At 40.0% G+C, this 12,431-nt stretch overlaps 1 protein-coding gene across 1 annotated transcript in view; it reads left to right on the top strand.

The window, feature by feature from the left end:
* Opn5 (opsin 5) overlaps positions 1–11,088 on the top strand; it is a 54,731-nt gene extending 43,643 nt beyond the window's left edge. Inside the window, exon 8 of the mRNA XM_034521681.2 lies at positions 10,318–11,088. Within this exon, the coding sequence (XP_034377572.1) occupies positions 10,318–10,395 (78 nt within the window). The 3' untranslated portion in view covers positions 10,396–11,088. The remainder of the gene's footprint in view (positions 1–10,317) is intronic.
* Positions 11,089–12,431: the final 1,343 nt, after the last annotated feature.

Raw genomic sequence — 12,431 nt, 5'->3', positions numbered from 1 at the left:
AGAAAACCATTCTTATCAGTGAGGCTATGGCTGCTGCTGCAGCTGCTGGTTCAGTGTCTCACAGGGAATTTCAGCTGAGCTTCTGTGCAGCAAAGTGCTTAACATTATAGGAGAAGCTATGCATTCCCAGATCAACCCCCTCCCCACTGCTTTTGCTTCTGATGACAGACATGGATTAGAATTATGGGGAAATATGGTGTAGTGAGCCCCCAGGTGACAGTCTATGATATTGATTTCAGTGGGTACGCATGGTCAGTGTGCAGTCTCATTATGGCGGGAACACAATTAAAGGTTGTATAAGGGGCTGAAGCTCAGGATATTCACCAAGTAGAAAATTTCTTCAAGGAAAATAATAACATCTACAAACTCAGCACCTGCTGCGTTTTCATCTGTTGCAGAGGTCTGCAAACCGCAGCCCTCGCGCCAAACCTAACTCACTGCCTATTTTCAGAAATTTCAAAATTATATTGGCATGCATCCATTCATATCTATAGTGTCTGTCGACGCTTGTCCTTTTGAATAGTTGAGAGACTCTATGTTGCAAAAAGTTTTTTTAACTCCCCAACCTTTATCTTTGATTTTATAAAATGTGTACTTTTCTGCCTTGTAGAAAATATTTTCCCAAATCATCTTCCTTGTCTTAATAACCTCAGAGGATGTTCTCTGCTCTTGATTAGAAAGTAGATGTGGGCTGCCCACTGAATAGCCAGGCTTCCCCTCTCTTAGTCAACCGGAGCACGCTCACTCTGCTCCATGACTGACACAGATTTATTCTGCACTGAGATTTTCTTCTCTCCCCTTGCTTGCTTTAAAATATCCGTCAGTTTCCCTGATGACACTTTTCTCTCCACACTTTAGTTCCAAATGCAATGGCAAATAAAAGCTGACTCCCAGTCCCTTTAAAATTCCAACTCTAATAACCAATCTCTAACCTTATGGGACAAGGAATCAGTTGTATGGGGCTGCAGTCTCAGCTAAGAATGGATTCAGGTAGACAGCGGTTAGTGAGTGCTTTCGTAGAGGAGGTGGGCACAAAACCAAGTGTGCTTCTTGTATAAAAAAGGATCATGGTGCGGCAGAACAAGCATGAGTAAGTGGATGGCTACGTTGCACCATGGGAGATGCTATGATTGACATTACCAAGATGGCTTTAAGAATATAAAAGCATTGGTTGTCCTAAGCCACATGGTGTGGACAGGGGATGGGACCCAGGGATGATCTTGGAAGAGGATGTTTCAGGTAAGAGTTGTTCAGTAATAGTCTTTGGGGAGAGTAGTAAAGTGTTTTTTTAAGGATGTGCATACCACTTATTCTAGAACAGAGTTTTCTGAGGTACTGGTGAGTTGGGTAGGAGCAGAGGGAAGGGTCATGAAGGTCTTTGAATTCCATGCCATTGAGGCTAAAAGCTTCCCTCATTTCTAGTTCATGGGGGAAAGCATGAGTTCTTAGTGTATGTAAGTTATTTTTTATATTTCCATTTTAGATGACAGACATATTGGTCCTCGTTCTGTCCCGAATAAAGCCCAATCTCAGGAGTGCCCACAATACTTATTTAACACGTGACTTGCCTGGCCTCCTTCCATACTCTGTGGACTGGTGTCTGTGTGTCTATATTCAAGAGAACGTCCCAGCTAATTCTCCTACAGTCTATGATTTAAAATCATTGCTGTCAGGTAAGGACTGACGAAGGCCCCAAGCATTGTGCCTGGTATGTAGAGGTAGGATCACTGAAAATTAGAATAGTTTTGAAAATAAAAATGAACAAGTGCTGGTATTTAACTGGGTTGAAGCCTAGGCATCAAAAGAAATAGGATGTGTTATTTAAAAACGCCAGACTTTGGTTATTGATACAAATTAGAATTTCTTCCCTATTCAATCAGAACCTTGCCTGTTTCAATTCATGGACTTGCCCAAGAACTTCCCTTCTGTTCACCCTGAAATGAAATATGCCAGTTAGTTTGGAAACAAATGCCCAGTTTATTTCCCCAGAATTCAAAGCTATGCCTAGAACAGTAGGCTGCAATGTGTATTTATACACACTCCTTGTCAAGAGTCTGATACACAAGATGGCCTGTTCTTGAAACCAGTGTAGCAAATGTGACACATAATCTGGCAAAGTGCAATTTAATTTAATTTAATTAATAAATCTATTGTTGGGTTGATTGTCTATTAGAGAGCTATCAGGAAGACCAGTTTCAGAATTACCATCATAAAGATGACTGCTCCCCCAACTCCTGGGAACTGTTATTTGAATTTTTTTCAAAATAATCACTTCATATATTTGTTGATCAAATGCAATACTTAGACTTCAAAGTGCCACAACCTCACTGTTATTAAAAGTGGGACAAGAGGTTCCCCCGTATGTGCTTAAAGGACAAGCACAAGGGCACAGCTTTCTTTGACTTCTGAACTCACAAGAGAATAACACAGAGCTTATTTTAACTTCAGCCCAGTCTTAAGCAACAGGAATATTGGAATGAACATTGTTAAAGCATTTATCAAAATGCTTTAGGTCCCACCTCTGGTTAGTTTTATCACCTTGGTTCGTTAGCAGCTGGTCTATATATTAAGAGGATGTGAGTCTAATCCTCAAGGTTCCTATTCTTTAACAAGAAAGGCTGAATTGGGGAATGGAGAGAGTTGGCCTTCAAGGAGGAAGTGTGGCTTCTTCGGAATATCAAAGAATAAATTAAACTTCTACCATAGGCAGAGGGGCAGAAACTTGTCCCAGAGAGGTCTGAGCAGAGGCTGGAGAACTCAGTATACTTTATGGATTCATGGGCATGTAGAACATCAGATGGTTCAGGTCACCACAGAGGAGGTTTAGGACAAATCTGTAGTCTACTCTAAAAAGGGACCAATTTCATTCCTGTCAAAAGAAAAGGAGCCTGAAGTATAACAGATGTCATTAGAAGGCTAAGAAAGGGAGTTGGTGAAGGCATGTGAGGAACAGTCTGAAAGACGAAGGGACAAAGCAGGAGTTATGAGAGAAACTGTTCTTGAGAAGTAGGTCCCCACACAGTCGATATCCTTTTGGCATATATACGGAGCATTTATGGTGGCATTTAACTCTTTGCTTTCTGCTGAAGCCTAATTTTTGCTTTCACAAAATGGATAATCAACTTGCCCATTTAAAAGGGAGCAACTTAAATACTTACACTCTATCTAGTATAAGCAGAGAAGTTCGCTTACAAATGTTAGTTTTCTGATTTCTAATCTTTATCCTATTTCTCCTATTAGAAGAAAGAAGTTAATGGACAGTATAAAACAGTGGGATTGCCTAGCACCACCAAAGCCCACTATTTTATTTTACAACAGAGATAGTGTTACTGAGTGCTAGATGCCCACCCTTCTATGACTGGCAATGCCCACCCATGCCTAGTGAATAAGGACCCACATTTTTGCCAACCTAGTTTTGCAAAAGCTCAGTTGGAAAGCCCGACTAAGGGTGTCAGGCTGTGTGTTCATCTGGGGCAGCTTCAGGTCACATCTGGTATATGACTTGTTTTTTATCATAGAGACATGGGTGTGAATTGGTGAAAATGCATTTTTGTGCCTGGAAGTGTAGTGTGGGTTTATGCAGGTAGAAGTGTTATTTATGGAAGTTGAATTGTTTACTTTTAAGACTCCTGAGGATATGTCTTTGAAGAATTTGCAGTCAAAGCAGGTCAACCTGAATATGAATTCATGTATTGTGCGATTGGAGAGCCATTATCCTCATGACTCAATACAAGTGGTTTTGTTGTTGTTGTTGTTGTTGTTGTTGAGTAAAGTAGAACAGAAGTATCTCCCTTAATTTTAGAGGTAACTCTTACTGAAGAAGAAAGTCATTGTGCCTGGCTGGGGATGAGAGGGAACAGGGACTTTAGACAGAGGAATCAAACTCAAGTGCCATGTAAATTATGATTGGATTATAAACACAAACTAGATGAATGGGAATGGCCTTCTGGGAGACTGTGAAATTGGCCAGTTGGGAAATCACCAACGAAAGAGCACAAACCTTGGTGACAGGCAGGTCAGCGAATGCACTGAAGTGAGTTTAAGCCTTACGATACATTATTCTCATATGCCAGCATGTTAATTGTTCACAATGTGGTACAATTTGGAACAAAAGAGCAGATAGGGAGAATTTGTCCAAAAGACCAAAAGTGATCTCTGTTTGCTGATTTCACTTTTAGTAGCAAAGATAATTCTTATAAAGAACCAGCACCTTGGCAAGGAAAATGGTTTTTGGTCCAGATGAAAGCACCTTAGGATTCCCCAGCAGCAGCAACCTGAACCTCCCCAAAGACTGCTGCAGTTAGAACAAAGACTAGATACAGGTCTTCAATTCAAGTTCCTAGTGCACAGGTGCTGATTATGTTGTTAGTTCTGTCAAACTTTACCTGGCTTTGACTATAGTAGTGTATCTGTCAGGCAGGTAAGAGAGAAGACTTCAGTTGATGATGCCACTCATGGCTCAGGTTTAAAATGTAAAACGCTTTCACAGAAACGTTCAAACGGTGACTAGTGATGCTCCCAGCCCTCCACACAACTGATGTAGACTATCCTCGAACGCCATCAGCAAGGTTTTAAACTGTGAGAAGAGTTGATCTCCACGTTCATTAAAGAAGCAAATCATTTATCTTTGCTTCACTACACATTCCAGGAATGAACAGGAATGAGAAGGAATTCCAGGGCAGTAGCCATTTTTCTTAGATTTGTTGTATATATTAAAAGATAGTCTGTGGCCGGTGGGATGGCTCAGAGGCTAATGGTGCCTGCAACCAAGCCTGCTCAGCTGAGTTTGATTCTCAGGATCCATACTATGGAAGTAGAGAATTGACTCTGGCAAGCTTTCCTCTGCTCTCTATTTGTATGCCATGGGACCTGTGGGCCACGCCCCCACTCTGTCTCAAACACACAAACTAACTAAATAAAATGTAATACATACTCTAAAGAAAGTTACAGTTTATCTACGGACACAAACATTTTTTTTCTGGTTTATTGAATGTGTTTTCTAAGGTGTCCATGGAATTTTTAAAACATGCCCCAAAGAGGATGCACATTGTAAATAAAGAGTGTAATGAGATATTTTGTTTTCCTTATGCAGCTTGTGAGTGCACATAACCTTTCTTCTTTCATGAGCCTGGCTAGAGGGCAAGTAGAAACAGGAACTTCCCAGGAAGGAAACAAATCAAAGCACCTTGAAATTCAGTGAATTAGAAACAAAACTAGATGCACCCAGCCATTTTTTTTTCTGTGTCTCATCTCATAATTTTAAAATGTTTCCAAATTAAATTTCTTTGTGTTTCAAGGTGGGGGAGCACATTGCCATGGCGTGCATGATAACTCACAGAAGTTGGTTCTCTACTCCTTCATGCAGGTCTCTGGGATTGAACTCAGGTTGTCGGGCTTTGTCAGGTACCTTCACCTGCTGAATCCCTTTGCTGGCCCTCTGTCTCATATTTTGAGGAGCTTAACATCATAGTGTAACAAAGATCTGATTGGTGAGAACAATATTCCTCAAAGTATGACCCCTTCAAGTTCAGTTCTGCAAAGCTTCTGCAGGAAGAAGACTTTTTAATCTTCAAACCCATCACGCAAAGACTAGATAACATGCATCCAGTTTGAAGAGCAGTTGGCCTGAACCCTAATGGTTCTGAGCACACTGATGGTCTCCACAGAGGACCTTTTCAATTTCTAAACTTAATTAATTCTAGATATTCTTATTGCTGGGAGGTTCTAATCTTGCCAAACAGAAGCCATTTGAAGAGATAATATTTATTCCACTGAGCAGGCACCCCACGGTGTGCTGGATTCAATGTTAAATCCTCTTCTATGGGCTAGTTCCTACATTTAATCCTTACTTACGATGGTCAAATTCATTGGCATTTACCCATGAACCTATCACCCCATTTCAGAAGAGGAAATGGAAACTCAGAAAATGCTTCGGTAGCGTGTGAACTTGTGCAGGGCTTTCTGAGGGCCTGTGGCACCCGCTGAACCCGAGTTCTCAACTACTACACTGCATGTGACGGGGAGTTAACAGCAGCTGATGACCTGAGGGACCTCTGGAGGTTCTGACATACTTCAGGTTTCTTGTACTGACAAGGTACAATGAAATACATTAGGCCACAGCCTCTAGGATTTCATTTAACAGCAATGTTTCCCATTTCTATCATACTGTGTGCTCTTGTTAAAGCTCCTTGTTTTAAGTCAGCTTTCTAATGCCTTGTGAAAAGGGGAGGAAGGACAGACTCTCCTGTTCAGCAGCCAAGGCAGAGATTATACATGCCTTACCCAAGGTCACAAGTACAGTGTGGGACTGGAATTAGAACCTGTTATGTCTGGGGAAAGTTTCTTTTGGATGCATCGTAAGTTCTCTGTTCATAAGTAGAATGGACCCCTGTACCTGTGAAGTTCTAGGTGATATGATGGGAAAGGTTGAGGTACAGGGCATGGAGATGATAACATTGTTCGAATCCATTCAACAGAGGTAAATGTTCTACTGGGAATGCTTTTCTCAGCATCTCTTAGAAGCAGGAGCTCTTTCATTAGCATTTAAGGACATGTGCAGATAACCTGTCTATGCAGAATCTACCAGTGGCTAATTAATGGAGTCATCCATGAAGTAATTTGGAAAGAGCAGAGTAGAATTGTGACAGAGACATGTGTCACACCTATTATCCCTTCTTCAATGTCACTAGACAGAATGTTAGTTATATTATTCAATGAGTAAAACCCTATGCAAAAACTTAGAAGCCTACAATTCTGCTCAGTGCCTCATGGGAAGTAGGACAGTTGTATACTAGCTACAGAGAACTAAGCAACAACAAAACAGAGCTTTTGCAGAACACCAAAACCACAACCAAAAAACTCCAAACCCCTCTAATTCACTGGACTGAACCATACCTGCATGAAGATAGGGGATATTTGGTGGCAGGATGGCTGCTAAGAATGTCCCTAATCAGTTCATTCTAGTAGGTCAAGGTAAGCAAGTGTAATTTTTTCTCCCCTCCTGCTATAATTATCAAGGGTAATCCAGTCAGCTTTAGTGTTGCATTTATGTGGGCCATAAAATTATATAATAAGCAATCATTCATTGCAGGTGATTAAAAGGGAACATCTCTAGGTAGATTAGAAGAGGAAAGGCACAGACTGGAGCATCTTGATCCAATTATATTATATCTACTCTCATAATTAGGAGAGGCATGAAAGTATAGCTTGCTCTTTAAAAGATGCTGCCAACAAAGTACAGCAGATAGCACCGATTCCGCTGAAAGTTCTCCAGGGTTGAGGACATGCTTCTCGTGCTTGCACAGTGAATCCTTGGGAGAACAACTCAATCTCTTTTGAGCCTTGGTGTGCTTATCTGAAAATTGGGATATAACCCTAAAATTACTTATTGGTGATTAAATGACATAACATGTGGAGCTGCTAAGTCCTACATGTAATCTATAAATGGGGCCAATGAAGCTAGAACAGAGGAATAGTCACATGTACCTTCTCCTAAGACTTAGTGAACAGCACAGCAAGGCAGCAATAGAACTGGAGATGACACCACGAATCCAGGCTTTCCCTCTTCTAGAACTCTTTGGAATTAAATTGTGTGCTTTATAAACTGTCCCTCAAATGTCTATCATCACATAATAATATTATTGGGGAAAAATGGAATCTATATTCCACAATACTATTATTGAGAGAAAAAGGGTGTATGAGGGATTCCCCCATACACCATTCACACAAACACTACACTAATACACACAGCACCCTCAGATACAGTCATTCCTCACACACAAATTAAAAAAAAAGAGGCAGAGGGAATATACTTCCAAATCAAAGGGGAATGCATGAATGTCCTTCCAAATCAGGAGGACAGAGTGTGTAAGGGTGCAGTTTATAGTTTGTTGGAGATATGGCAGAATAAATGAATCTAAGCTGAAGTGCCTGACATTGTGAGGTGGAATGGGACAGGTAGGAGTTCTTCCTTGTTGTATTAAATATTTAATCTCAATCTCAACTTTGATCATTCAGTTCCAAGATAAAAGACACATAACCTTTATATTTATAATAAGACTTTAATGCACTAGAGCTGGGCGGATATCTATCCACTAAGCTATTACGTCTATTTCTCTGCCAATAACCCTGAGTCATAACTTGCCATGTTCCATCTGGGCTGCTCTTAACTTTTAATTGTCCAGTTCTCATGGCCATGTTTTTATAAGTCACCTACTCCATGGTGTTTTCTCCTCTCTTCTTTTCCTCTCTCCTTTGCAGTCTCCTGCCTCAGACCCCAAGCCTAGGAATCAAAACTCTACCCGTCTCTCTTCTACAGGCTACAGGCTATAGGCTTTATTCACCAATCAGGGATAATGTGGGGAGCAAGGCTACATAGCATCACTTGGGCCTATGTGAGAATCTTCTTATCCCCAGGGGCAACCAGGGCCAATATTTAGCATTACAGCACCTAGCAACAGACCACACCTCAACACTCCCACATCTGAAGACGAGCTCTGTTGTTCTCTGTCTCATAATTTCCAGGTGTTATCATCATACTATTCTGGATAGACTTGTGATTTGGGAATTTCTGAGTGTCCAAGTGCAGCATTACTTCAGTGTAAGCTTTATAAAGGTTCCCAGGATTTTGAGTGACAAATGCAATTCTTGTTGGCAACCTACTTATTCTTTTTTTTTAAATTTACTTTTAGTTTTTTTCAACCTACTTATTCTATATTGAAGATTGTTATAATGTCAAAAGGAGAGCAAATGCAGATTTGTGAGACTTCACTCTAAGGAGGCTAAGAGTGCTTCAAAAATTTCAGGGAGAATTTTTAAACATTTTGTTAGTAATAAGACTTTATTGGCACAAATACAACAATATGTGAATGTAGAAAAGTAAAAAGAATCTGCCACTCCCCCTCACTATTACCTTGTTATGAGTAGAACTATGTTTATCCTTTATACAATATCTTTATACATTATCTCACTACAAGAAAATGACTTTAAAGAGGCAAAACATCAAATGAAACCAGGGAATCCCAAAAATGTTTCAGACTTTTCATCATTAGGGACAACCAAAATTTGGTTGAATCAGGATAGAAGAGCCCAGATTGCAGGCTTAGAGGTAGAATCTATGGGAGGTCACCAGAAGGTACTGAGTTGCAAGATATTTCTAGAACAATCATATTTACAGGCTCCTAGATGCTAGATAAGCAAGTTTCTCTCTGTAGCAATCTCCATTCCCCTAATCAAGCTTGATAGACATGGCAAATCAATTATTTATTATCACATCATATTAGCTCTAATCAGCAGAGTATATTTAATAGGTATTTTTTTGGGGGGGAGAGTAGGGAAATCAAGAGAAAGAAACATGGTTGTACTGTCAGAACATAGAAAGAGAGTCAAGGATGTGGGGTTAAGAAACAGCAATATAAGGAGTAGAGTGAATTGAGAGCATTGCATGCTTACTGGTATGGTCTTCCCTCTGTGGAAGGATAAGGGAGGCGTGTCTCGAAAAGCTCCATCTGAAGAGGTGATCTTGCTTCAGATATGTTTCTGCTTCTGCTTGGTGAGTGGAGCATAGGGAAGTCCTGGACTAGAACCTCCAACTTTAAATCCACTGGAGAAAGTTCTTTGTTTTTCAGTCTTCTTAGGAGTGGCATTTTCTTTACATAAAGTGCACTGTCTAAATTGTGAAAGGATAAGTAAATTCTTTCATAAATGTACCATGTATGCTTCTGCTTCGTGGGAGAATTGAAGGAAAAATCTATTTCTCTATCATCTCTACCCATCCATTCATAAACTTATCATTCATTCATCTATTTAAGTACATGCATACATATGTATATCTTTGCATATACATGTATACTTAATCCATCTCTCATCTGAAGTAATTTTTAAAGATATATGGTAATAATTGTACTATATTTAAGGTTTTCTGACTAGTTGGCTGTATTCTCGTGGTCACTGGTTTTATTTCAAAAGCAGCAGAATGTCTTTACTCATTTTCTAGAGAGGCCTAACACCATAGTTCATTCATGTTTTAAGTTCAGCTGAGTTCAAACTCTATCCTTGAAGCTCCTTCTTTTCCATTGGGCTTCATCTTTAGTATCTTCCTGGAGTGTCCTAAGGTAAGCATTAAACATTTCCGCTCCAGTAATCATCGTTGAAATGTGGACAAATTCATACAGATCCAATCTGGCTTCGGAGGATATGGGTCAGGGGTCATAGACTATCTACAGTGTTCTTAGTCTGTGCCTAGTACTGGGAAGCTGGTGAAGACAGCCTGACGTTAGCAGATGTGCACCTCAAAAATGTTGTTGTTCTCTCAAACAGAGCAGTTCCAGATTTACTAGTGCCCATGTTATGGATGGAGAGAGTCACAGTAATGATGGTGACTGTGGCAAGAAATAAGCATCTGTGTTCTGAGGCCGAGAAACCCCGCACCTGTCCATCAGGGCTTCAGAAATAAGTGGCCAGCTTCAATATACTCTTTGAAATGCTGAAAAAAAAAAGCTGTAGTGTATTCTTTGCATTTGTTTTTAAGTTTGAGAAACTATATGGTCAGCGTTGACTGCAGTGTTGATATTGAAGTTTAATCACAAGTACATAGCATGTGAAGTGTCCACTCTTTAGGATTTATAGATGATTAAAGTGGTCTAAGAAGAAAAGCACATCCTAAAATTGGGAAGTGCATCATCCCTTAAGCTTCCTATTCATTGTGATAGTCACGGAGCTTACTGATGCATTTATGACTGTGAACATGCCTTTGAAACTCTGTCAACCACTTCTTGTACATGGTTAGAATTTGGAACATTTACCTGGGAAGCTTCTAACAGCATACTCTGTCAAAGTCAACCTGTACATAATATTTGTAAGTACTCTCTATGAGAACATTCAGAAGATGTTTTAGTGTTTGACTCATTCGTTTTGTCCCAGTTGTGTGTTGAACTGAAGAATAGTTTGTTGACTGTACTAGGAAAGGATGGATTAGTACTTTTCATCTCTGTCTGTCTCTCTTTGCACACTGGAATAATTTTCTTTTGAAGCCATAGCTGCTGTTCATGTACTTTTTTTTTTAAATAAAGAAAATATATTGCACCAACATTTTGAACCATTCTTGTTTTGTTGGCATTGCTTATTTTACACCTAAATAATCAGTAACATTGTGTAGCTCTAACAGGACTAAAATAAAGGTACTTACATTAAGGGAACCAGCCAAATTGCACAGATTGGTAATTTTCCATTTATCCATAATGGTGATTTATGTTAAGATCACAGAGCTTAGGAGAAATGACCAGTGGTTGGGAATATTTCTTTTTTAGTTTATTCTTTTTTCCTCTTTATTGAAAATAACTTTTCTCTCATTTAACATATACTAAGATAAAACAAAACCTAGTCCGTTAAAATAGGACAAAACAAACAGGAGGAAAAGAGCCCAAGAAAAGGTACAAAAAATGGACAGAGCTGCAGAGACTCATTTGGTCACACAATTCCACAAGAAAACTAAACTGGAAGGACCCGGAGGGTAAAAAGAGAGAAAAAAATATAAATAAACATAAATAAAATAAAAATGATATAAAATTAAACAAAACAGATCAAAACACAACAAAAACCAACCAATCAACCAACCAACCAAAATCCCCAAAGCAATGACATGGTATTATGAGACAAGGAACCTTGAATTATGGTTGACTTAGATTCTGTTGACTGTTTAGATGACCCTCAAGGCACAGCAAGGTCCCTTCTTTCTCTGGCTGGGTAACCCTCCCCTAATAGCTTCTTTGATCCTTGTATGCGCTGTTGATGAAAAAAGCACCCTGGTGACCCAATCAGCACTCTAGCAGGGGACCAAATTATCAGAGAACCTCTGTGAGGGACACTTCATATCCAAACTGTAACATAAGGTAATATAAGAGAAGGCCTGAGAGAAGAAAGATCTTGACTGTTTGTATGAAGTATCATCCGGAGTGAGGTAACCCAGTCACAAAAGAACACCCACGGTATGCACTCACTGATAAGTAAATATTAGCCCCAAAACTCAGGATACCTAAGATACAATTCACAGACCATGTGAAGCTCAAGAAGAAGGAAGACCAAAATGTGGGTGCTTCATAGAAGAGGGAACAACACACTCACGGGGGTGGGGAGATACAGTGACAAAGTGTAGAACAGAGACTGAAGGAAAAACCATCTAGAGACTGCCTCACCTGGGGATCCATCCCATATACAGACACCAAACCCAGACACTGTTGTGGATGCCAAGAAGTGCTTGCTGACAGGAGCCTGATATAGCTGTCTCCTGAGAGGCTCTGCCAGAACCTGACAAACACAGAGACAGGTAGATGCTTGCAGACAACCACTGGACTGAGCATGGGGTCCCCAATGGAGGAGTTAGAGAAAGGAGGAAAGGAGCTGAAGGGGTTTGCAACCAACCAGACCCCCCAGAA

Source organism: Arvicanthis niloticus, chromosome 17 (genome assembly GCF_011762505.2).
Source record: "Arvicanthis niloticus isolate mArvNil1 chromosome 17, mArvNil1.pat.X, whole genome shotgun sequence".
In the NCBI taxonomy this organism is placed as follows: Eukaryota; Metazoa; Chordata; class Mammalia; order Rodentia; family Muridae; genus Arvicanthis; species Arvicanthis niloticus.
This window is presented reverse-complemented; position numbering and strand designations above follow the sequence as displayed.